The following is a 26,883-nucleotide window of genomic DNA, read 5'->3' on the forward strand; positions in this document are numbered from 1 at the left end:
TGAGCAAGTCACTTAACCCGCTTGTGCGCCGTCTTTCCGTTGAGACGTTGTTGTAAATGACTCTGCAGCTGATGCACAGTTCACACACCCTAGTCTCTGTAAGTTGCCTTGGATAAAGGTGCCTGCTAAATAAACAAATAAGTATGTTTTGGCTGCATTAAGGTCTAGTAAAGTGGATATTCAGCTTGCACAACACTGTAAACATAATACTCTGTGCCCTTATAATATTTATGTCATTTTAAACCTGGCGTTCTAAATTGAGAAAAGCTTTCTTACCTTGTGAAGTGAATGCTCTTTTGTTCATCAGTGCTTCAGCAACCTCCAAGCTCCCTCTTGTGGTCACAGCTAGACATAGTTTTGAGAGGAATCTACCTCTTTTCAATACAGTAGCACAGGGGTGGCCAATCCTGGCCCTGGAGAGCAGCAGGGTCTTCTGGTTTTTCGTTCCACCCGAGTTCTCAATTACTTAATTGAGCCATTTATTTTCTTAATTGAACCAATTGTTTTTTTAACTGGTCAACACTAACATGTTTCCTATGTCTTTGGCCATGGATGATTTAGGGACCCAGAAAACCTGCAGGATTGTGGCTCTCCAGGACCAGGATTGGCCACCCCTGCAACAGAATAAACATGCGATACAAATCAGTACAATACTAATGAGCAATTAAATAATCAGAAAAGACGAGTACAGTAGACTCTCTGTAATCCAAGCTGACCTACCATTATGAAATCAAACTTCAACAACGTAATTGCAGGATGTCTATTGGGTTTGATTCAAATTTATTACAGATGTGTGATGAAATATAATAATACAGTAAACATATCACAAAGACAAGTCATTTTTAGTATGGTATAAATTATGATCAGTACTCTGGACTAACTGGAATAAGATCCGGTCCGAGTCTACTGTAAATAAACTGGTAGTTGATTTACTGTAATGTATGGCGACCAAACATACATGAAAAGGTGCCAGTCTTTTGATATGGTTTGTTTATTGGAGTTATTAAATAATATTTAAAATGTGTACTAACATATAGACAACAACTAATTAGCCACTGTGTTTTGACAATAATATATAGTATAGAGAATCTATTATATAAAATATATGTATGTGACTTTCTAAGCAATGTCGGGATATCTGTCATGTTAAATAACAACTTCTTATTTATTGACAGTATGACCATTGTGTTATTACATCTCGTTACACTCAAAGGTATGTCTGTAATACGTTACCACTCAACTTAAATACAGTGCTTAGACAATAAACAGATGAAGAAAATCAAGTTCCATTCATTTACATAACACAGGTTCTAAACTCGCCATTTGCAAGCACTACCATACATGTAAGATGGGAGAACTGTAGACAAGGCACAGAATAATCCTGTTTGTTAACATTAGGTTCATGGCTTTGGTGTTCTGTTAGAAGCTACAAATAAATAGCAGCACTGAATGGTTTCAAATGCTGGCCAGCTTAAGGGATAGTTTTATATTTAGAAAGAAATAATTGCTGTAGTTTCTGCATCCATAAGATGGCAATGCGAATAAACAAGGCTGCTTACAGAAAGCTGGACATTTGCAAGAGTGGTACGACCTGCCTAAATCAATGGGACTTCTAGTTAAACAATTTCATTATTGGCGTTCGAAGGTTTTGAGTCAGGTGCTAGCCTGGTAAGTTGTGAACAAGAACATCTGAAAAATAAATGTATGTAGTGGCCGTTCTCTGAATCGTCTTGCACTGCACATGAACCTGTCAACCCAAGCACGACATCTCTATCCGAGGGGTTTCTGAGGACATGCAAAGCAGCAAAACCCAAAGAAGGGACAGCAAAGACTTGATAGGTCTTTGTTTTCTTCCTTTAAAACAGAACTATTCAAATGCATCATTTCAACGGATTCATTAATTCAGCAGCACAGATCAAGGCACTTTTTATGTTTAATATTCACATAGTTATTTTTTTTTCCCCATCTGAAAATAAAAAAAGGGATGAAAATGCAACCATTTAAAAAAGAAAGTGCACAGAGCTCTCAGTGCAAGATGTGTAGATCTTGATCATCTTCAATTGCAAGTGTCTGACGAGTCAATCATACACTTGTTTTATGGGTCCGTTCTAGCTTTTTATAATGCTTGACTAGGAGCATTAAAGAAACTACTTCATATAAATATTCAACATAGCCTTGTTTATATGGGTTTTCCCATAATTGATGTCTACATTTCTGTAGTTTATTTGGCAATGATTTCAAACACACCATTCTCTTTATGTATTAGCTACATACATAAATATTTGACTTCATTCTAGAAAGTTATACTTACCTCAAGCATTTTATAATAATAGAGCCCAGCCAGGTGCAAACTGACAACAACCTCTAACAACCCAGAAAATCAAGTTTCCAGTGCTCTGGTACCAGTTTTACAAAGACATATTAAATGACACTTCAAAACAAAAAGGTCAAATAGATGTCATGTTTCAAAGCCAGAGAAATGTTTGTTGAATAAAAAAAAAAAAAAAGAAAAAGAAGAAAAAAATAAGTTCACAAAGTCGTTCTTCTCACAATAGCAATTCCTCATGATTCCTGTCTGTCAGTCAGTCCTGGGCAGCTGGACGCCTAGCTGTCCCACTCTCCTGACTGGCAGTCCCCTCTGTCCTCATCGTCCGAATCGGAGGAAACGTTTTTCATCCTCTGCATGGCTGCTTTGATACTGCGCTCCAGATCGTTCCCTGCCTGCTTGTTTGCGTCCCCGTCAGGCACGTGCTTTATCTTCTTCAGTGCGACTCCGTTTCTGATGGCTGATAAGATGCTGTCTCTGATGTCTGCAGGTCTGTTGGTGGCTGCTTGGTCAGGCTGCTCTACTTTCCGCAGTAAGATCTGGCCTCGTTTCAAAGAGGCCAAAACCTCGTCCATTGAACCTGCAGTGTGAAAAAAAAAAAAGGGGACAAATTCCTTTTAACAGCCCAACATGGGGGCGGGGGGCAGATTTAAGAAAATTGATTTTAAAGTTGCGATTACCACTCGCTTAAGAGTTGATTTTACTGAAACATAACATTTTTTAAATGGTGAGGATAATGTATATCTAAGTGATAACTTCAATCTCAGAATGCAGTCATGACAAATGGATGCCAGCCTCCTAATTCACTACCAGTTAAGAAGCACTTTCTTCAGTCACAGAAAATAAAATGTGAGTAGAGCACAATTACAGACACACCTGGGAATAAGACATGTGTAACTTAAATATCTAATGCCTGGAATATAAATGACACATTACAGGTGTCTGTATCATGAATATTGATATTTTACCTATGTTTTGTTTCAGAGAATTTTTCGCTGAGTCAGGCGCTTGCTGTCTTCCACAGACGAGGGGCCGAGGCCCATCGGCCTGCAGGTGTGAGGGTGTGGAGAGAGCGGGAGGGGGCCGGGGTGGGGGTGGGGGCGGGGGAGGAGGAGGAGGAGGAGGAGGAGGGGGAGGGGGAGGAGGAGAGGCTTGGCTCGGCACCCTCTCACTCTCTCCTGGCTGGGGAGGAGAGCCGGGCGGGAGGAAGATCTGAACGGGGATGTCGTTCTGCTTATTCTGACCACCCTTGTTTTTCTTGGGTGTCTTTGTGGTTTTTGTGGCCGCTGCTTGGGAACAGGGTGCCTTTAACACGAGACTTGCTGGGCATTTCTGAAACAAGGCAAAGGGAATAAAGGAACAAGAGTTAGAATATGCCATGTGCATGGACTAGACTGTGAGCAGTTGCAATTTGAGTAGTACTGAACAGTTTATTTTCAATCTTAAATGCAGCACACATTAAAAGATGCAGTCACCTCTCTAAAGGCCTTCAGTCTGTGCAGTGTCTTCTGCCGTTCCTGGTCCACCCATTCCTTCTTCTTCCTGTCCTCATCCCTATTCTGCTCTCTTTTCTAGAACACAGAATAAACACAGTCACTCAAAGCAGCTCTGCAGTGGCAGCATTAGCGGGCAATGCCAGTCCTTACCTGTGTTCAGCAGCTACTCACCATCTGAATGCTGTGGTGCTGCTGGAAGCGGACTGTGCTGACTTCTGCCTGCCTGCGCTTGAGCTGATGGGCCTCCACACACTGATCCTTTAGGAAAGTAAGTTTCACTGTGACTCCAGCGACCAGAACACTTTCCTATTATGCTTCCTTTCAGATTTCCAACACAAAAAACTAGAAATAAGTCCTGTTGCTCAATTATTTTCTTTTCTTTAAAGGAGAAAGCCAAACAATATAATTCAATACAATTATAATTCTAATCATATACAGTATATTTTTTTCATTCGTAAAACATTAACCCATTAAGTAATGGGTTTTTAACAGAGAATTTTAACTGGCATCTATGTGTTATTTAAATTCTCTTCAACTATACTGTTCTGATAACTTACTCTAGTTTTGTTAACCGCAAAAGTTGTCTAAATGTACTGTATCAAATTACACAAAATACAGCTTGTGTTCTGATTTTTTCAAAAAGAAAAAATGAATCTGGTACTTAATGGTACAATATGGAGTTAATTGAAGATTTGAATAAATAAAACTAAACTAAACATGCCCCAATGTGAAGGTAACACGCTCATGTGTTAGCAATCACATAGTTGCCCTGCTTCTGTTTTTTTTGTTGTTGAGAGAAGCACCTGGTCTAAGCACTTCTCTACTGTACTGAAGCTCAGTTTATTATTCCATGCAGTGTAGTATTTGCAGTACCTTCTTGTTCCTCAGATAGGCCCTCCTTGAGCAGATGCCTCCTCTCTGGACCTCCAGCTGCTGAAGGCGTCGATGCAGAGTGTTCATTTCCGATGAGGTTGTGTCTCTCAGTCCCCCAGTCTGCTCAGCTGTGAGCAGCTCATCCAGATTCTCACACGTGTCGTAATAAACAACTTCCTCCTTCATCTCTACAACATCAGCGAGGTACCATAAATTGAATACGGTCAACTAAACACTGTTTAAACAAGTCACCCCTACACAAAATATGAAACCAGGCACGATAGCAAAATACTAACTGCATGCCCAGAAAGTGCAATTACAGTTTGCATTTTCCAAAAAAAAAAATATTCTTAAAAACATGTACTACAATTGATTACATTGTGAAAACACACATACCAGTCGCCTAGAAATAATTGTAAAAGGAATTATTCCAACTACCAAACCAAGTTTACTGCAGCCTTTTCAAGTAATCATTTTTTTAGATCAGTTTTGTTTCAGTATAATGGTTTTATTACCTTTAATCTGTCTCCGTACAGTGTCTAACTGAGCCAGTAACAGCATCTCTTCATTCTTCAAAATCTCAAACTTCACATCGTATAACTCCAGCTGGGCCTCGTAATACTGCATTTCCAATTTATCGACTGCCTCCATGCTGTCCTTTTGATCAGCAAGACTCTCCATCTGGGAGCACAAAACCAGACGTTAGAGAAATATTGCAGGCAAGGCTAACTTCACAACGCCTTTTTAAAATCGCAAATGAAAAGGTTTATTTCCTGGAGACGTCATGCAACTCCTGTCAATTACAGATAGGTTAAAGAACACTATGCCCAACATTAAATCTGATTATCTTTTTAACATATCTGTGCACCCAGTACAGCCCTAGTCGAATGCATTAGTTTCATGTTTTTAGCCAGTTTCACAGCTGGAAGGACTGACGCATGTAATTCAAATTCATGCTCACTCTGGCAGTGCGTTTAGCAGTTGTGTCCTTACACTATTCCTGATGTCTGCTTTCTTGCGGTTCAGGCACATGTCCTTGGCTCTCATGTGCTGCAGCGTCTCCTTGGCCAACATGAATTTCACTTTCTCCAGTCTGGGGGCAGCAGAGGCCCAGGATGCCTGGCCATACCTCTTCTTATCCTCCACCATCTGCTTGTGCATCCCTACAGACAGTAAGAAGGCACTTTACATTAAGATGCTATGATTTTACAAGAGATGATATGAACTGTATGTTCGACATGGGCTTACTGAGTAAGAATGATCAGCTATTACAAAAAAAAACTGTATGGGGTGCTCTATCTTCACCTGGGCTAAAAAAGAAAAATACATTTTTGTATCTGCACACTTATTGTCACTTATTGACTTTTCCAACTTAGAAAAGCTGATAACGCAGATTGCAAACCATCCACACTAGGGACTATGCATTTGCCTGAGATTTTTTTTTTAAGAACTGGCATATATACAAAAAAGCTTTCAGAGTAATGTTGTAATACTTTATATATATATTATATTTTAATGTATGCATCTTGACACAGTCTTAAAGGACATTTGTGAAGCGTGGCACTGATTTAAATAAATAAGGTGAATCGATTGGGGAGAAACATTATCCATTTTGATAAGCCAGCTCTGAAAATAACTCAGAATAAAATCTGAAATGATGACTGGATTCTAAAAATGAAAGATTTTTTCGGGAAGGACTTTGTGCACTGATTGTATAACCTAATGTTTTCACTGCTGGCGAGCTTCGCTACTGTTTCCGTAGCAAACATGAAACTGAATTACACATCTGAAGAGTGATGCTACCTTGTGACATCAGGTCACATTTTATACCTGCCAGTGCCTTTGAGGTTTCTACAAAGTAGTTCACAGTGATATCCTGAATAGAGCAGACAGCATCCTCGGCTCGTCTCCTCCACTCTTCAGCTTCCTTCTGCAGGGCTTCTATTCGTTTTGGACCCAGATCATCAAATTCCAAGGATTTCTGAAACAGCATGGATCACCCATTAGTTTTAATTTCAAAACATATTTCTATACAGAGCAACTACCCGCAATAATGAATCCTATGGATCTTGTTTCCATAGGTCACTGGTTAAAATCAAAAGGAGATACAGATATTCAAGTATTGACAATTAAAAATAAAAAAAAAACCACGATGGATACTTGCACATTCCTTTATGCGAGTTTAAAATCCGCTGTGCAAGTATTTCAGGTTATTATCCGGCCTCATAGTAAACACGGTACTCGATATTAATTAGCAGTCCTTGAATACATTATATCTGGTATTAAAGCAACCACTGTTTGTTCCCTGGATTGCATTACATTAATTCAATGTTGCAGTGTTCACACAGTATTAACAGTAGTTTTACCAGGATCTCCATTTTATACAGCATTGCTAGCTCCCTCATGTCTCTGAAGGGTTGCAGCAGGTACTGGTAAAACTGTGTTGCCACGGTAACTAATTCCTGATAAGCCTCATCTTCTTCTTCATAAATCTTTAATAGGGCAACCATCTTGTCAGCAGTTTTATGGCAACGGATTATCTGTAAGAGAAGAACGTTTAGCATTTAAAACTTTTTTTTTTTTTTTTTAATTGAACAAACTTGCTTAACACTATGACGTTTTAATTACAGGATACTCCCAAATGAGTCACATTTCTAGTTTTTAGAAAACCACAGGAGACCTGGGGAGGAACAGCAGGAAGGCATATGGGGGAAAAAAGGTGTTGTGAAGCAACATCTATTATTATTATTATTATTATTATTATTATTATTATTTATTTCTTAGCAGGCGCCCTTACCCAGGGCGACTTACAGTCTGAAGTGAAATTGTAACTTCTTGTTGCACACTTTCCCCCCTGAAACATCTAAAAGTATTTTTTTTATTTTATTCATTTCTTGTACACGTGGTTAGTAGATAATACAAATATTCAGTATATATCTTGTTCTGTGTTTCTAGTGGGCCCTCTAACAGGGATCACACTGAGGTTTTCCCTAACTTGTATATGAAACGAAACTAAAAGTTACTACAGGTAGTAACTGTTATCTGAATATATAACCCTATCAATCTACACAACATACTCCACACGGAACAAAAATACGACTTCTACTTCCTTTCTAATTTATTATTATTATTATTTAAATCCAGAGTAGACCCCACAGACTGTCATGGAGTTGGTTTGTTAGCTGGGTTTTTTGATAGTCATCATTAACACCACTTTTTTTGCACGCCCATCCTTTTTTGTGTTTACAATATGAATGTTTTATTGCATCATGGTTCTCTGCGTTCTACAGCCTGGGTTCTGTCCAGACAGGAAGGTGACGTCATATTTCCCTTCTTATGCTTTCTGTGTGCGTGTGAATATGCTTCCCTGTTAGTTTTGTATTTGAGGTATGTTGATATGGTATGTTGTTTTATTACACTGGTACAGTGATGGCATTATGTGTAACTAATGATATGCAAATGATATTAGGGAGCTATGGAGTCTCTCGTGGGCTTACTTACCTGTCTCAGATCTTCTTTAGCTCTCGCCACCTGCTCCTCCAGACTCTTCTTTTTAAACTCGTGCAGGTTCTCAAAGTATTCCTCCACATCCCTGTCATCCTGCGCAAACAAACAGTCCAGCACGATTTTCCGACCACAGACATCTATAGCTGCGCTGAAGTATTTCTCCAATTGCCTGCAGGGTGAGTCCGAGTCCCTGTCTGGTTTTTCTGTGCTGTTGTTACCAGCTGCCCTCGTCAGGAATAAAATGTCCCAAATGTTTCCTCCTTCAAACTCGCTCAAGCTGGGAAAATATGGCTGCAGCACGTCGTTGACACCGGTCAACTGCCGGTGAACGTTTTTTAAATCACACACCGAAAACAGTCCGGCCCAGCTGGTTTGTGTGTCTGGATCTGCGAGCTCGTCCTTTTTCTTCTGCCTCTGCAGCGTCCGATTATGACACGTGACAGCAAACTTGCTTTCGATAGCATTCCACTCCACGATAAAGCCTAACTTAAACTTCTCGTTTTCTTCAAAGACGTTGGGTCTGATGGCTACCCAGCCGTCCAGACTGTCCATTCGTTCGCAGTCCATTGTCATCATTTTCAGAAAACGAAAGAGAAAGTTGTTGTTTTTCCCCTTCAAAGAACAGCAGTATCCCTGTTGTTTACACGGGCCTCCATTACTATGACGTCAGAGCTTCTACCCGTCCTTTGACCCCCCCCCCCCCCCATGACTCATAAACCGTGTGACCAAAAATATTTTTTCATCCACAATTTCTGTTTTGTTTTAAACAAAGCAAAACTGGAACAGCAGTTGTCAGTGGAGTCGTACCTAACACCTGCTAGCTATTCATACAGTCTGCAGTGTACAGCAGTTAGATGATAGATATAGTATGCATATCCTGTAGCAATATGATTTCTTTAGTCAGATTTATATAGAATATTAATATATTTCCTTTGTAACTAATTTTCTGAAGAAAAATTGACACACATCATGTAAAATAGTTGTTTTCTGTAGGTTTTTAGTGCAGGCACATTGTTAAAAGCAGGACTACACAATCCTACCATTAAAAAAAAAAAAGAAATGTTGCTTTTACAAATACATACATATTCCTTATCACACCCAGTGGTTTCTAACTGAAACACCTGTCTGCATAACTACAAGATACCAGACAAATTACACTGCATATGACAAGCTTTAAAAAAAAAAAAAAAAAAAAAAAACATCAGTTCACTTTTCAGCATTTCTTCTATTACTTTGTAAACCTTTGTTTCCAATACTTTTCCACCAGACGTCATCGCCAGTGACACCTGAGAAGGGTGCAGAGAAGCAGGGTTTGGCAAATGACACCGAGCGCTGCCTCGCTATATTTGTCAGCAGCTGTCATTTACTGCTGCCACATCAGGATTTCCAGAAGAGGGGAGGTCTCGGGCTAAATTTACTTTAAATATCCCTTCAACTGTGCTGGCTGCAAATGTTCAGGGGACTGGCTGCAAAACCAGCGTCTTCATTATAAGGTAAAATGAAGTTTCTTTATATATATATATATATATATATATATATATATATATATATATATATATATATCTGTTAGCTATTATTGATTATATATGGTCTAAACTTTAAAGGGTGATTTAGCTAAACAGGAACATTGTTGAAAACCATTTGATGTGATTGTACATGACTGCAAATGTTTCCTTTGAAGATAAAGAACCCTAGAGCTAAAGAAAACTCAAAGACTAATTTCTAATTTAATGGTTACAAATAATGGGTCTGTGAGTCTTCATTTCCTTCATTGTAAAATAGCATATTGTCATGTATATACAATAGTATCATGATATTTATATCCTCTTAGCATGCAAGTTGCAACCCAAAATAACAGTAAAACTGCAGAAAACGTTTTGTGGGTAAAATTGTAATAGTGTGTGCAGTACAGTGTTTTGCAGAGTGTCATTTACTTTATAACTGAATAAGTAGTTTTATATATTTAAACTAATTTTAAATGCTGGAAATGATCCCGGCCTGGCAGGTAGATTTAATGTTTGGGTTCATGTTGACCTCTTGATCTTCCTCTTTTTCCATCCCTCTGTGTTTATGCCTTCCCTGACACATAGATGTTATTTTTGCGTTACCAGCTTTGAACGGTTGTGTATCCTCTCTATACTGTACTTCCCTCTGCTGTGCGTGCAAGTGTATTAATTTAAAACAACATTTTCTATTCAGGACTCAATCAGGACTGAGGAAAAAAAAAAAAAACTACTTGTGTTGACATCACTCCTGATCTGGGGTATTTATCATCATGTCAAACGAAGATGTGGAAGCCATCCCTCCCAGTTCCTCCCCAGCGATGCTGGATGAGACCACCAAAGAGTATTTGTTCAGCACAGACGAGGGGACCCTGAGTAAGGCCTCTGCAGAAGCACAGGTTCCCACAGCACACCTAGACATAGGGCCTGAAGGGCTCAGCTTCTACAACATGGACCTCTACGAGTCACGGGAAAGGCTGGATATCTTCACCGAGGAGCTGTCTTCCAGCAGGACAGAGGACGAGCAGTTTACAGCGATGGAGGATTCCAACGAAAGCCGTCCGAGAACGGAGGAGGAGGAGTATGACCTTTACACGGCCGAAGTGAGCGAGATGGCAAGGCAGTACGGGATCTGGGACGACAAGGAGGACATGGAAATGGGGTTTCAAACCCAGGAACCCTTTGTGATGGTCACGCAGAAACAGGAGCCTGCCGTCCTAGACATCAAGACTTGGGGTGAAGAGCCTGTCAAGGGTGAACCCAAGGAGAGGGGTGCTGGGGAGAAGAGAGACAGCATTCATAAAACGCCTGCAGTCGATGAAGGAGGTTCGATGGAACATCACGAGCCTTGCTATCCCTCAGAGGGGGATGAGCCCCAATCGCACGAGCAGTATGTTGGACAAAGACAATATAGTGAAGAGGCTTTCAAGGAGGAGGAGTGGGAGGAGGAGGGTTCACAGGCTATGAAGGCTTCCCGTGGAGATACTCAGATTGGGGAGTTTGTCGGCTTCTCTGCAAAAACCCAAGAAGATCTTACCATGGATATGGACAACCCTGAAGACGCGTTCAGAGCGAGCGAGCACACGCATGACCTAGAGGAGGAGCAGCCAGGAGCACAGGCAGGTGGAGAGGATGAAGTCCCAGATGTATTCTGCATGGAGTGTAAAATCGCAATCAGAGCCTTTGACAAGGTGTTCGGCTCTCACAAGGATCATCAAGTCACTAAACTGTCAATCGCCGCAGAAGACACTAAGGTGAGGTTTTATTTATTGTTCCAGTATTTGGACACAGATTGCTCAGAAGGACTAAAATGAAACTTGGACGAAACTAAAATTAGACCAATATTTATTTTGTGTCACAGTACTGATGGAGAGTAGTGTAAACTATTAAGGCTGTGTTGTATACAATTTTTGTTCTCTTCATTTTTTTTAGGTTGAAATTCATAAAACTATGTGCAAGTTAGAAGAACAGATAGCTCAAATGGAAAATTTTGCAAGCCATTTGGAGGAGATTTTCATCACTGTTGAGGTAATAACTGATTGCAATATTATTTTACTTTACTTTCTGTATGCAAGATACTAATTGTATTTATTTACTTTTAGTATTTCTAGAATGCATGTTATTAAGTATTATGCATTTGTAGATTTCATTGAAATGCGCTGTATTTCATAGTAGCTATGGTGTTAGTTAACTGAAGCCCTTGTCTTGGCTGTGCTTGGTGAATTATATGAAACTCTTATGCTCCTTCAGGAAAATTTTGGGAGACAAGAACAGAACTTGGAACAGCATTATAACGAAGTCATTCAAACACTCACCCAGAGATACGAGGACAAGACCTCGGGGCTGGAGGACGAGAAGAAACAGAAATTGGAGAAGTTGTATAGCCAGCTGGTGAACTGTGGGAAAACCCTGGATATTTCAAAGGATTTGATAGAAGCTGCTCAGGAGATCTGCAGAAATGAAGACAAGCTTGCCTTCCTTCAGGTCTAGAACTAATATTGCTGTTGAAAAATGTGTATTCCACTTTGTATAATAATAATAATAGGCAGTAACTTAAATGATGATTGAAGCATTTGTTCTTATTCAAATCTGTGGATGAACTGAACTTAGTTATCGTAGCTGTGTCTTCAGCGTTCAAATTCCACGTGGTTTGTAAGTATTATAGTCCAAAGAACATATTTGATAAGTGTCTACAGTATTATGCTTCAAACTTAGGACATCCGGGAGGCCTAACTCAAGGCTGGGTGCTTGTGTGTGGATGATGGGTAAATGTCAAAGTTTGTAGCCATGCCACTGAGCCAAACAGTTAAGCCAACTAGGAACGGGTTGCTGATGTGACATCGGAGATGCCCAAAACATAGGAGCATGACCTACTGGAAATGCACCAATAAGAAATAAGACCTCCGACTTGGGCCCCTTTTTGTTTTTGCATTCGCTTAACAGTAAAATGTAATTGATATTTACTTAACCCTTTCAGTGCTGAATTATTTTTGTCAAGCTGAAGAAGGAACTCCTTTATTGAGTATACATGAGAACAGGACACATATTTATACACTAGAGGCCATGAGGTTCCAGCGTGATTTCCAGGGTCATACTATATATGTTAACATACAGCAGCGCCAAGATAAAGCAAGACCTTGAGGTCCCACCAGGACTGAATGTTGCACTGTTCCCAGTAATAATGTAACCAGTTAGTTTGCTTTTCTCTTTACAGGTTGCTGTACCCACTGTGGAGAGGTAACAGAAGGACATTCTTTTCTGTGCAGTTTACTTCAGGCTCTTATTACTATTAACATCATAACATAACACAGACATGAAATGAGAAGGCACCCATACAGCTCCCTGCATGTTACTGATGGAAACAGACAAGCATAACAAGAAAGGGCCTTCAGAAACCCTCATAAGAAATTCAACAGTGCATGTAAGTTGACTAGATCAAAGGGCTGTTTGATTCTGTTACTAAGATGAGAGTTGTCCTGCCAGCATAATTCATCCATAACTTCAAACACTCTGCAGTAAAGACTGATAAAAGCATTAACATTTACATGTGTGTGTGTCTCTTAAAAATTAGATGTTGCGCTTTATGTGACAACCATAGGTACTGATCTTTTTAATGAGCTTTTTACTTGGTTAGGAGTGTGTGTGTGAATTGATTTTACACTATAGCCTGAATCGCTGGCTTTGCATGGTGTGCAGTGCACTTGTGTTGTGCTAGCTTGTAGCTATCAAACTGTATTCTATACTATACAGGTCTAACAATTGTATATTTAAAAAATAACAGGATAGAAGAATACACTGCCTCCGATCCAGACCTCAAGTTATCAGCATCCTTGGAGTTTGAAAACGATGCTATTGATTTTTCTGATGTCAGGCAGATGATGGATTCCATTAACATCGTTCCAGGTTAGCTTTAATTTACCTTCACCTGGTAGAATGATTAACTCTATGGACTATTTTTTCTTTGGATCAGAAGCACTATTATGCACATCATGTCTGCCCCAAAGACTGCCCTACTGGGTTAAACTGAAGCCAGTGAGGGCCATATGTTCAAAGCAGTCTTTATTCATTTTTACCTATTTATAGAGTTATAAAACTCTGGTCATTTTACAAAACTAGAACCAAACAGCTGAGTAATAAAATCTGACTTCACTTAAACATTAGCTTCTCATTTTCTAACCCTTAACATTATGTTTTTCTTGTTTAAAAAAATAGGAGTTCAATTAATGGCTAAAGAAAATGCTTTGAAAATATGTTTCTACAGCTTTGCACTTTCCACAGTATGAGCTACAACAAGAATCTGGTGACTTTCATGAACTAGTAACACCAGCCTAACATTGCAGTTCATTTGACTAATTCGAAATGTATATCCCTGTAATTGCTAAAGCTGAAGTCAGGTGTGAAGTAATTTGAACAATAATGAGTTACCAGCCCCTCTGCTTTGTCTGCTGTCAGGGTGTTTGTGAATCTGACGCTGTGGGAGAAACGGCCTTGACCTCTTATGACTTGGTAAACATTCCTCTATTGTTAAGAGTGAAGAGTCACATTCTTATTCCTCCAGCAGCAAGCACAGCAAGATAAAAACAGCCAAGCTGGCAGCTTTTGTAGAAAATCAATGCCAGAGATGTTCTACCTCCATTCAGCAAGAAATGTATTGCAATGCAATGTTTAATGTGACAAGCCTTCAGAAGATGTGTCATTCAGAGCTCCTCTGAAAGATTAAAGCTTCATATCGGTTCCTTCGATTCAATCTTTTTTTCATTAGTTATGCCCTTCATAACAATTTGCCAGCATTTCTGGGTAAATTCATTAAAGTAATTAGAATTTCATATCAGGGATTGCTCAGAAACACCATTCATATTTCATATTGATGGTATAGATATGAGCATTGCACTTTGTTAAAGTCATGCATGCTTTCTTAAAGAGATATGTACATAAGAACACCAGAAATCTTATTGTCGTGAACTAGAACAGACGGTCCCTTGTAAGAACACTGATAGCCCCTGGGCAGAATGAAATCGTTTCTTGAGTAACCTCAGCTGCAAAAGCATCACCTGGTCAACAAACTCATTTTCCAATACGTTATGAAAACATTTCAGTATTATACACCACACTTCAATGCAAAGTGTCTCAATGTTACCAGTTGCCAATGTGCTAATATTCCATGCCATGTATTCTAGCAGAGTTTGAGCAGCTAATTGGGTTACACAAAGAAAAACGACCGTGCTTATTGTTAATAAAAGGTGCCACACATGGTTAATTAAAAACGTTTTCTGTCACTTTACAGCCCCATCTGCTCCAGTGATAAACCCCCAGACTCCGAATTCGTCCACCAGTACTTCTGTGCGGGTGTGCTGGAGCTTGTTCTCGGACGACACTGTGGAGTACTATGAGTTGTATTACAAACCCGTGCTGGAAGGCACGACAGCAGATGAGAATGAAGAACAGGATGGTAACACTTGTATTTCTTTTTTTCACCCCAGATCCTCTCTACAATCCTGCAGACTGTACGGGTTAGCTGTAAAGAACAGATCTTCAGTCGGGAAAGTCATAGATTATTCACTAAAGCTTAGACTAGACAACATTACTGCATTAATTGGCCTTTCAAGGCAGATAAGTACAGAGGCTGACCATAGGGAAGCCATGGGCAAGGAGGGCATTATTGTTGTGATATACTGAAATAGTATTCGATGGAATTGTGCTTCTTCTCCTGTGACTGTGCAAAGCCAATCTGTATATAATAAATATATAAATAACTGTTAAAAATGTGATGTGACTTGAACCTTTGCATTTGTTCCCAGCATCGATGGTTAAGGTGAAAGAAACGTACTGCACGGTGTTGAATTTAGTACCGAATACACAGTACAAGTTCTGGGTGACCGCATTGAACACCACTGGCATCAGCCCTGCCAGTGAAAGAGCAGTCTACATGACTGGTATGTGTCTTTTTAAGATAGTTCAGTGCTTCACAGGTTACATTGTTTTTTTACTCCAGCTCTCAACAATGTAAGAGCTTGCATTACGTTGGCATTATATTTTTTACCATGTCATGAAAATATCAGTGGGTAGTGGGTTTACTGCTCTGTCCTCAAAGAAATCCCCTTAGTAAATTAATCTTAGAACTTTTAATTGTTCATATTTTTTGGTCATGGCTGGTGTGCTTGTGTTTCTTTCTAGTGCCGTCACCTCCGGTTATCAAGAAGAAACTGTGCAGAAGCTGTCCGAACGCAGCATTAATTCGCTGGGAGTCGGGTAACACAAACCCAGTGGACTCTTACACAGTGGAACTCTGTGAAATAAGCAGAGAGAGGAGCGAGACCGCTGTCACAGAGTACGTATTAAAAGTACTACAAAAGCAATAAAGAAACAATCTGGTGAGCGGACATGCAATAAAATACAGGCAGCTGCTTTTTTAATAACAAGAATACTCCACTCTGTCGCAAATAATGCCAGGCAGAGTTGTTACTGGAACTGGGGTATATACAGTAATCATCCTGAGTCACAACCAAGACAAAATGTAGTTTCTTACCTTTGAAAGAATGCAAATTATGACTTAATTGTGCCAAAGATATTTTAATTCTTTGGGGTTTTTTTTAACTTCAGTTCTGGATCCTGATTTTTCAGATACAGTATGTCAATATTAGCGCTTATTGTTGGTACCAAACAACATGGTCTGACTGCACCCATACTAGTACAGGAAGTCGTTCTGTACCAGCAGGAAGCAGCAGCATTGTTTGAAATGTGTGCTCCTTTAAGTGAAATATTCTAGTGAAACCCCTCTCCCGCTGAGCTGCTGTCCACCGTGCTTCAGGGTGTTTTTGGAGATCATTTTTAGTTCCTATGTGGGGTGGAATGCATTGAGAGCATAGCTGTAATATCAGATTGCGTGTTGATGCAGCAATGCTATTTTTAGAGCTGGTCCAGCATGTCTCCACCAGTCAGTATGTTTACTTGTTATTTTTTTCTTCATGTTTGGCACATAAGCAATTCATTTTCCATTATTTCAGATCCATAGTTGGAATCCCTACATATGAATCAGTAATTCAGTTGCTGTCAGGACGGAGCTACCTAATCTATGTAAGAGCTGTTAATATAGGCGGACCCAGTGAAAGAAGTGACCCTGTCATCATTTATACAACAGGTGATGTTTTTTTTCTTCTTGCTTTACTCTTCACCAAATACTGTACTTCTGTATATAAAATTGATCTGCAATATGCATTACAATAGCCCAATGCTATGCACTTTCCTCCCTTGGTTGGTTGCCCCTTGGTAGTCTTTTGGCTGCTGTCTGCTTCTAATGACCTGATACAATCAATAAACTGGCTGGTGTTTATTTCAAACACAGCTTATTGCATGGTGCATGCTGGGACTAGGAGAAGAAAGGTTTGGAAAGATTGCTTGACAGCCCGATTGGTTAAAGAGGCTTGTTGTAACACACCATCCAGGAAACAATAAGCTAGCATTTAGTTTGCTGCGTTCTCAAAATACCCTAAATATTTCATTTTTGGCCGTCGTTTGCAGGTACAAATCCCCATCTTATAGACTCTTGTCTTTTGTAACTTCAAATCACAGGCACTTTCTTTCGTCTGAATGAGGACACGGCACACCCCTCCCTTGCCATTTCAGAGGATGGATTCACCATGTTCTATGGGGATGAATATACAGAATTAAATGACATAACCTTCAGTGATAACACCTTCTCCAGGTAGGCTAGCTCAAAGGGAATGATCATTACAGATCTCAGACAGTATTTTGTTTCTTCTTTATTTTTCAAATTTTGGTGAATTTAGTGCTCATGACAACGGCACTGGCTGTAGGACCGCAAGACAAGTGACCTATTTTACTACCCCACCCACAAGAATTGTTTAATATAACTGTAAAAAAAAAGCTATTTCAGTAACACAAGTAAACACATACATAACAGTGCGTTAAGACAAATTACATGACCATTGACAGTAGCTGGAATACACATTAATCAACTAGGTGCGAGAATACAGCCTTTGTTAGCTTGATTTTAATTAGAGGCCAGGGATATATGACAGGTCTTCCTGGAAACTTTTTTCTTCTTTATTTTTGCAGATGTGTTGCCATAATGGGAGAGCTAATACCAATTAGAGGAAAGCATTACTGGGAAGTAGAAGTGGAAGAACACACAGAATACCGGATCGGCGTGGCGTACGAAGACACACAGAGAAATGGATACCTTGGTGCAAACAACACCTCCTGGTGCATGAGGCACGTCATGACACCGTCAAGGTACGCCACAAGCGTGCTACAGACCATTAAACTGGTAAATATATGGGCCTATTCTTAGAGTGAATAAACTAGATACCATACCAAATGACATGCTGTGAAATTAGTCTAAATGGTTACTTTACTAAAACTAGAAATACCTGACAGGCCAGTTTCCTGGATCCTGCTTTGTGACCAGTTGGGAAAGCACACAATGGTCAATATTACCACTTATTTAAAATATATGTATATATCTCTCCATTGTATGTATATATTGTTTTATTTTTTATTTTTTTTCTGCTCCAGGCACAAATATGAATTTTTGCACAATGGATCAACTCCAGATATCCGAATTACAATGCACCCGAAGCGCATTGGAGTGTCTCTAGACTACGAAACAGGGAAACTTGCGTTTTTTAACACAGGTCTTTCACAGCATATCTACACATACAAGTGTCACTTTCTGCACTATGTACACCCTTGTTTTGCATTAGAGAAGCCTGGAGCTCTGACTGTGCACAACGGCATTGAAGCTCCTGAATACATTACATTCTCATGAACAGGCTTAGTGTAGAGCGATGCACTTAAATACGATATTTGTAATACTAGCTGACTATTTCAAATTTCCAAAATGCTCTAGCCAGTCTTGTATGATGTAATATGGTGAACATAGCAGGCTAATACTTATGGCATAAATGCCTACTTTATCACAGTAGCTTACTTTAATGCAGCAACTATAACTTGCAATGTAAGATGTTTGCCCCTTTGTAATTTATTATTTCCCCATGCACATGATTTCAGCTTTCAAATGCCTTTGAAAAACATCTTTAGTCAAGAATGTGACAGGATTTTTTATTTACTGTATTTGTAAAGAATAAAAGCATTCATCCGCCATCATAGAAATGCTTTACTGTAAGCCACATATTTGATATGCATTCTACATTGTAACCAATGTTTTATCCTGGCAGCTCAAAGCCAGGTAAAGGCTACCTCCAGTGTCCTAATCCTAAGCTTTCTTTACACAACTTGTAAACCTTTTGAAAACCCAAATTAGATTCTTTTAACAGCATGTACTACAAAAAAAATAATTCAAAAACACACACATTATTAAATATTTTATTACAATATTCCATAGGAACAAGCTTAGTTATTTCATGTAAGGATACTGTTTCACTGAAAGCCACAGCACAAAAGGGACAAAGAATTAAGACAAGTGTTGGTGCACTTTAAATATTTTTTCTGCCACAAAAAAAAAAAAAAAAAAAAAAAAAAGGGGGGGGGGGTACTATTTTAAAAGAAAATCACACCACTATTTATAAAAGCCTACAGGTTAAAGAAAAAACTGAAATTAAGTTGATTTACTTATTCCTTGTATTAAGAGCCATGCCTCACTATTGGTGTAAAGCTATCTTCCAACATCTGCATCTTGAAGAGTAGTAATTTACTGGAAAGGCATCTTACTGCCAAGAAACCGATCTTCCTCTTCATCAGAAGAGTCCCCACTATAAGGGACTAACCCACTGTCATCCTCACCAGTTTTCTGCTTCTTCATGAAAGCAGCTGGATCTCTGCTACCTGTAAAAAGCAAAACAAAGAAAAAGACCATACGGGTGCCCCAAACAGCACATTAGTCGCAGAAAGTGTTCAATCCACAGCCAGCAGTCATTCATGGAGTATGAAATATCACCACACATCCATGACAGGCAGGTCCAGAAGAAGAACATGTGAAGAGAACACAAAGGGGAAAGAAAAGAAACATGTACAAAAAAAAAACAAAAAACAAGGGTTAGTTTCCAGTGGAGGCTTGTTCTCCAGTTATCTGAAAAGTTTAATTTCTCATTGATAACAGTTACAAAGCCATTAACTTTGAGGGGAATAAAAAAAAAAAAAAAAAAAAAGTGTTTGATTATAGAAATGCATACCAAGCATAGCCTTGGAATTGCCCTGTGTCCTTTGCCTTTTGCGTGTTGTTCCAGTAGTTGGTGGAGGGGGTGGGGGCATCAACAACCTGCACAGGAACAAGAGAACACAGGAACTTTGATCCATTAAATCCTAAAACCACCCAATTTTTCATGCTTAATAAAAACACACTGGTCTTGCACAACAATTGCAAGGCCATCTAGTACTCAGACAGTGTGGCCATTAAGGATCTGATCCACTGCATGCTCTATATGCACCATCAGTACACATCTAGTTCATTCAAATAAAATGTAAAACAATGAGCTTCGTGTCACAACTACAAACCTTTCTAATTCTTTGCCGTCTCCATTCTTGCTGGTAGAGGACATCTTTTCTGACTTCACGGTAGTGTCTGAAGTGAAATTATTGGGGTGAATGGGCCCATGCTAAGAGCAAAAATTACACAGGTTAAATTGATACTACGAAAGACGACACCTTTAGAAACAGAAATCCATATAAAATGTAAAGCTTCTCAACCTGGTATCCAGAAGTTTTTTCGTTGGTTTTGTCAGAGAAATGTCTTTTTGGACTGCTTGGTCGTGGTGGGCTGGAAGAGGACACATCTGAAGAGGGGCAGTAACTAGCTGGAGTGTCCTAGACAGACAATGAAGAACAGGCATTTATTTGACCTTCCTTTCACATTCTAAAATACAAAAACACATTTGTAAGGCAAGACTATTTGCACAAGTCCACACTGGTCCATAGTTATTTCATAATGAATCTGGGTTAGTGGAACGTTGTATATGCAGAACACCATGCCAGGACGTTTCAAATCATTGCCCTTAATGATTCACAAGATGTTTGAAGTGTGAAGACTGCATTTAATAATCTGGACCATTCATTAAAAGAAATACTGAAATCTACCTGTATTAGATAAGAAGGTTGCTTCCTTGGACACACTGGATACTGAACCATTGCCTGAGAAGATTGAGGGGTTGATGAAATGTTAGAGTGACTGTGCGGACCATTTGAACTACTCCAATAACCACTGGATGCTGGATATGCAGAAGAGTCTCCCATGTAACCAGTGGATGAGTAATTATACCAGGATGACTGGCTACAATAACTGTTACTAGAAGGGTATCCAAGGGAAGATGGGTAAGCTGAAATACAAGTATAAAAACTTTCATTATTAAAAATAAACCCCCATAGAAACACAAAAAATGTAAAAAGCAGTCAATAATGTTGTCCAAAGCTCTCCTGCAACACTCTGACATAGGTAGGTATATTGAAACAGAATTAACGCATCTCTTTGAATTTAGGGTTTTTCTCCCGCAATAACATTACAAAGTTTACCTTGTGATGATCCTCCTGCAGTATACATCGAAAGCAGCCTGGAATGTTCTGACCGCACCTATTAGAATAACAAAACAAGCATGTAATTTCACACTCATCCTCAGCTATGGCTGTAAACACAAAATTAGAGCCATCAGTAAGATCTCTGACCCACATTCACAGTATGCACTGATTGTAGTGAAACATATGTATGGATGCTGGCCAACATTATATGACCCAGCAGGAATATGGATCTCCAGCAATAAAAAATGCAGCCAATATATTTGGGAATATATAGCAGTTGGATAATGTCAGCAGGTGCAGTCCACCCCAACCCATTGCTCGAGGGCAGGCTGTTCTCACTACTGGATTACTCTAGGAGGTGGGTATCAGTGAAAGATGCTGATTCTTTGCCAGCTTCACTTTCTTTAACCTCCAATAGCTACAGAACGATTAGGAAGCATTACTGTCACTTCCATTTCATTTTCTTCTAAATATTAAATAAATGTAAAACTTACCGTTTCTAACAAGCTTTCACAGAGCTTCTTTGCTGCTTCCAAACCTACTGCTGTTGGATGGCTAAAGAAACAAAAATAAATGAATTCCAGGTCATTGTGACTATTAACTTCTTTCATGGAGGCTTGTCTTAACTGCAGTACACCCCAAGCTTTCACTAGACAGCAGACTGTTCTCAGGGCTATTACTCTAGGAGGTGGGGATCAGTGAAAGCTACCAATTCTTTCATAGTTTCAATTTCTTAAAAATAACCCCATTTTAGACATGAAAAAAGTGCATACAGATTGCAGTTTTTACATGCAAAATAGTTTACTTGTATTTTAAACTTCATTTTAAAACATATAATTTTTTCCCCACTGAAGCATGCATTTCAGACACTGGGCAGTTAAATAAGTCAGCTAGTCCAACAAACTGTAAACCCATTTTTAACAAACTTCACATCCCATTCTAAATCCATAGAAGTCAATAAAGTTACAGTAAAGAATTCCTATGAACAGATCAGCCTACCTGATGTACAGGTACAAGGGCTCAAAAGACTCCCGCTTCGATGCTTGCTCCATATACCCAGAGCCTTTCCCTCGAAGGAACACTCTAGCGCCAGTCTCAGTCTGGATGTGGTGCAAGTAGGAACCACCAGGACCTTCAATTCTCTCATTAACGTTGAAAGAGGGCAGAGTCTGGTGCAAACCTACAAAGAGTTTTGCATGCACAAAATGCTGAAAGAAGAGACAATTTTTAGCCTACTTAATTTTAAGCACAATTTTATACAATCAAAATACAGGCTTTCCTTAAGTGGGTTCAGTCTACCGTAAATTAAGCTCTACCTGCCTTAACAGAATTTTCATCCTATGACTGAACATATCAACCCCATACAACTAGAGATACTGAAATAGGTGATTTTCACAGTCAAGTAACTAGCACCAAGTTATTTTACTCAAGTGTCAGCAGGAGCAGTAAACCCTAAATCTATTGCTCGAGGTCAGGGTGTTCTCACTACTGGATTGCTCTAGGAGGTGGGTATCAGTGAAAGATGCACATTCTTCGCTAGCTTCACTTTCTTTAACCTCCAAAAGATTAGACAATATACACATAATTGAGTATGAACACAGTCATGCAGTACAGCAAGAAATCCACTATGGATCAACGGTAATCTAAAAACCTACCCCTGTATGAGAGTGGACATGTGCAGCAGGCTTGCTTGGTTGGTTATAGATGGGGACGGCGGGTGCAACAGCTTGTGGCTGCGCTAATGCAGTTCTCAAGACATCTTCTGAAATGATTTCCTTAATGCAGGCCACTGCCTCTGCAAAAAATAAAAATCCTGGTTACACTAATACATTTTACACATTGGAGTGAAGTCTAAAAGACATCAGAACACAGCAGCAAGTTCAACTAAACAGAGCATGTGGTCCATGCTGTTCGCAGAGAAGCCATTTTGTTACTTTCCAGTGTCACACAAGAGTTGTAACAGTAGTCTAGCAATATAACAGAACAATGAAGACTTACCATTTCCAAAACAGACTAGAAACTACTGAGCCAGCAGCTGCAGTACAGCCTAAGCTTTCACTTGAGCAGGTTGCTTTCACTAACTAGTGCAGCAAGTGCTTAACCATTATGAACAAAATTAAACAACTTACTGTTAACCTCTTCCTGTGTCTTGCCTTGAACATGCAAATATAAAGGTCTGTCCCTAGAAACAAAAGAAAGCATATTAGTCTCCTCTCCATATAAAAACACTAGAGTTATCTAGTGAACAACAATTACATTTAAATAAAATGGGAAGTGAACAGATTCTTCAAGACAGCAAACTAGACATGACATACATGCACCGCTATTAAACATATATTTATAGAAGTTAAAGATACATACGTTCCTTTGGCATGTGCTTTTTCAGCACTGGTCATGTAGTAACCTTTTGTTGATACGGTAGCGCCACTGTACTGGTGTATCTATCATGAAAGAAACAGAGCTTTAGTTACACAATGGCAAGAAGAAAAAAAACACATTCATTCCCAATAGCCACCTCATTATTTACATCTACTTACTTTATCCTGAGTCTGTCCCTTTGTCAGGAAGTTTCTGCAGTTTACTGGGACATCATTAATGTCCAATTCTGTAACCAAGTTATCAGTGTTGAAAACTGTTCCGACCTGAAGGTTCTGAAATAAAAATATTTATTAGATTCAACTGAAAACCATACTATTCAAACACTGCACAATGCCAGGCAGTTTGTAGAGCAAGTAAGTCAAACTACATTTCAAAATATAAAGACCTGTCTCAACTCTACACTCCAATATAGGGGGGTAGTATCAGCAGATCCTGTAAAACTTCATAGATACCAGGAACACCTCTTCCCTGGATTTATTCGTTTGGATGTGCACTATCATTACAATAAACTGGTATAAAAAGGAAGAATTCATTGCAAGTTATTTTGTGCTTGTATATTATAGTCTGACACAACCACAAATAAGAATCCCTTTCTGTAAAGCACTACTAACAAATGTTTTTTTATGGCAACATGTTTCTAAATCTATGCATCTGCTTTGTCTGATGGAACATTTGATCAAGTACTTTCCCCTCACCAGGTATTACAGCATCTCAAAGTGTCCATCCTTGCATACGTTACCTTTTCTGGCAGTGTCTGTGGTGTTTTCAGTTTCCCCTTGGCCAACAGCATAGCATTAATCTTGGCTGCCATTGCAGCGGCTGCCTCCACTGCACTACTTTGCGAGGAGCTGTGCCCCCCTACTGAAGTATTCGGGACTGGGGCTGTCGACGATGCTCTGTCCATGTTACTGGCCAAAGACACAGCTGTTCCCAAATTCCCCAGGTTATTGGGCAAATAAGCATGCGTCCTGATAGACTGCAAGGAACCGACCGGCAATGAAACTGGACGAGAAAAGCTTCCAGCAAAGCCTTGGAGCATACTTGCTGTAGTACTTGGCTGATCCCATTGAACATGGCACCTAAAAAGACAAACATGAGGCAATTATATTTCAAAATCGTGTTATTATTAAACTTTTGATTTGTATCCAGCTGTGGAGAGGAGGTGACAAACACACTTCTTGTAAGACAATGCGAGTATAATACTATGTTTGTAGAATAAGTAGGTCAAATACTACGGTGGTAAGCAAATTGACCTGTTCTCGGCTCTACATTTTAATATAGGAGGATAGTATCAGCAGAACCAATTAACTTCATAGGTACCACTTTCTTAGTCCTCCAGAAAGTGAAACAGCGTGTCAGAATAACTCAAATGTTCAATTATATATCACACATATATAAAATCACATACCTGTATGAGACTATCACATTGTGCTCCATAGGGGAAAAGACAACCACATATCAAGGCAAAACACCTACAAGCGCTACATTTAGGGCATACACTGTACTATGAAATGTTTGTCTAATTCTCAACATCACAGCGAGCTGAAAACCTTTAAGGAGAAACACCCATGCCACCAATTAAAGCGTTTAAAATAACGAGAAAGGCTGATAAGAGGGTGGTAAACGGTCCTGTCAAAGTTCAGTTAAAGTATTTCTTTAAGAAAAAAACAACATTATATATAAAACGCAATCTCAAATAATAAACGAGGGAAAATAAAACGGAGCGCCGTCTGTATTTGCAGAGCAAGACAAAGCTGGGCCTAGGTAAGCATTTCGTAAACAATGCCTCCATCAACATTGAAATAAATTACTGTTTGAATCCTAACACGTATATTCTTTTCAGGATTATTTAATCATTAAAATACTGCACCTTTTGCCAGAGTCTTTACTGTAAAAAGCATGCAAGTGTACATATCCAGAAATATCGGATCTACTTTGATTCGGCCTACCAGTTAGTTGTCCATGCAGTAAACCAATCCACGCGTGTTGTTAAAAGGTTTCATTTATAAACATAAACGACTTACGATTTCTGTTGAGCAACGCCAGACGCCATTTCTTCTCGCGCAATATATCGTGTTTTTTTTAAATAAAACTGTATAAAAAAAATTACACGTAAGATAAACTGGATAGCCCGATCAGTCAACTTCCTCCTCTAAAACTCCTGCCATCAATGTATGAGGTCTGGATGGGCACAACGCCTTTTATGACGTAAAATACAAAGCACGCTTTAGAAATATAGCGCCCTCTGCAGTTGAACTCCGGAATCATAACCAAACTAATCGCGAGTAAAATTCGCAAGTTTGCTAGAAATGTGTTTGTCTTGTTGATGGAAACATAGCTAATGGAAACTGTTCTGCTGTATTGTGTTTACATTGAAATGAACATACACTACTGCATATACAGACGTGTTTAATATATAACTTGCTCTTTTGGTTTTAATCTGACATTAACATTGCTGTCCTTCCGATACAGAAAGATCCACTTGACATTGCGATCTCTGTCCAGCAGGTGGAGGCATTGCATAAGCCTGAATGCTTGGATGAAATAGATAGGATTGGATGTTTTATTGAGGCAAAATACAGAAAACATCAATCCCTGCTCTTTTGCTTTTGAGGAAGGGGGTCACGACAGCAGCTTTTATGCAATAATTATTATGCAAACGAAGTACTGGGAGTACTGTAGTAAATAGCGCTCGCTGTGTAAAAGCAGAATGTTAAAATCAGAATAAAAACATTGAAAGCACATCCTACCAGACATGACAGTATGTGTCCAGCAGGTGGAGACATATCACAGAGACGGGGTGCTTGGCTGCCGTACGAAAACATATCTGATGTGATCATTTGAGGGGAAAGGGGGCTTTTTATGATGGAATGCAAACGAATAGCAATCTTGCATCCACGTTGCAGATTTTTTAAAAAGCTCTGTAAACACATTCTTTAAATGAATTTACTCACAGAGTCCACTTCAACACAGACTCTTCGAAACAGTGGATTATTGAGAAAGTCAACATTTGCATTCATCCCTTAGATAACAAAAAACACCTTTCCAAGAATCAATAGTGTTAAAACAAATCTGCAAGCAAATCAATCGAGGATAAAGCTCAGGGAAGGCTTCAGTACCTGTGAATGAGGAGGGACTCAAGCTCTCTGTTTGTTTCTTGACAGCGCACAGTTAAACAGTTCATTACAGACAAGGGACATATTGAGGTGCTTGGCTGGGTCTATAAAGGCAGTGTACTCATTGAGGTTCTAGGGCTGCAATTGCTTTTGAATTATAACAGAAAATATGCCTTCATTCTCTCGAGGCCTCATGC

The 26,883-nt window shown here is 39.3% G+C and overlaps 3 protein-coding genes and 1 non-coding gene across 5 annotated transcripts; 1 reads left to right on the forward strand and 3 right to left on the reverse strand.

The window, feature by feature from the left end:
- Positions 1–763: 763 nt before the first annotated feature.
- Positions 764–8,868, reverse strand: LOC117964185 (WASP homolog-associated protein with actin, membranes and microtubules-like). The gene is made up of 10 exons (XM_034906881.2): positions 8,197–8,868; positions 7,062–7,235; positions 6,526–6,676; positions 5,689–5,858; positions 5,211–5,376; positions 4,696–4,883; positions 3,994–4,080; positions 3,802–3,897; positions 3,295–3,658; positions 764–2,906 (listed from the first exon to the last, which is right to left on the reverse strand). The coding sequence occupies exons 1-10, from the start codon at positions 8,776–8,778 to the stop codon at positions 2,605–2,607; spliced, it is 2,280 nt and encodes a 759-aa protein (XP_034762772.2). The 5' UTR covers positions 8,779–8,868; the 3' UTR covers positions 764–2,604.
- Positions 8,869–9,530: 662 nt separating this feature from the next.
- LOC131700595 (fibronectin type III and SPRY domain-containing protein 2-like) lies at positions 9,531–18,908 on the forward strand. Its single transcript, XM_058998949.1, has 13 exons — positions 9,531–9,695; positions 10,402–11,458; positions 11,637–11,732; positions 11,955–12,188; positions 12,919–12,941; positions 13,486–13,607; positions 14,989–15,153; positions 15,503–15,637; positions 15,879–16,032; positions 16,709–16,842; positions 17,274–17,406; positions 17,781–17,957; positions 18,240–18,908. The coding sequence occupies exons 2-13, from the start codon at positions 10,478–10,480 to the stop codon at positions 18,490–18,492; spliced, it is 2,607 nt and encodes an 868-aa protein (XP_058854932.1). The 5' UTR covers positions 9,531–9,695; positions 10,402–10,477; the 3' UTR covers positions 18,493–18,908.
- Positions 18,909–19,035: 127 nt separating this feature from the next.
- LOC131700596 (KH homology domain-containing protein 4-like) lies at positions 19,036–25,751 on the reverse strand. 2 transcript variants are annotated; one of them, XM_058998952.1, is made up of 14 exons: positions 25,595–25,751; positions 24,310–24,649; positions 23,729–23,842; positions 23,553–23,632; positions 23,321–23,373; positions 22,847–22,986; positions 22,191–22,399; positions 21,686–21,746; positions 21,189–21,246; positions 20,757–20,995; positions 20,370–20,486; positions 20,178–20,278; positions 19,856–19,941; positions 19,036–19,508 (listed from the first exon to the last, which is right to left on the reverse strand). In XM_058998952.1, the coding sequence occupies exons 1-14, from the start codon at positions 25,621–25,623 to the stop codon at positions 19,375–19,377; spliced, it is 1,761 nt and encodes a 586-aa protein (XP_058854935.1). In that variant the 5' UTR covers positions 25,624–25,751; the 3' UTR covers positions 19,036–19,374. The 2 variants fall into 2 exon arrangements, 1 of the variants encoding a protein (XP_058854935.1); XR_009308438.1 differs by lacking the exon at positions 19,036–19,508 and having other exon boundaries at positions 20,178–20,244.
- Positions 24,773–24,909, reverse strand: LOC131700987 (small Cajal body-specific RNA 15). The gene has a single exon (XR_009308795.1). It is a non-coding gene; the product is annotated as a small Cajal body-specific RNA 15 (non-coding RNA).
- Positions 25,752–26,883: the final 1,132 nt, after the last annotated feature.

This window comes from Acipenser ruthenus, chromosome 24, assembly GCF_902713425.1.
Source record: "Acipenser ruthenus chromosome 24, fAciRut3.2 maternal haplotype, whole genome shotgun sequence".
Lineage (NCBI taxonomy): Eukaryota > Metazoa > Chordata > Actinopteri > Acipenseriformes > Acipenseridae > Acipenser > Acipenser ruthenus.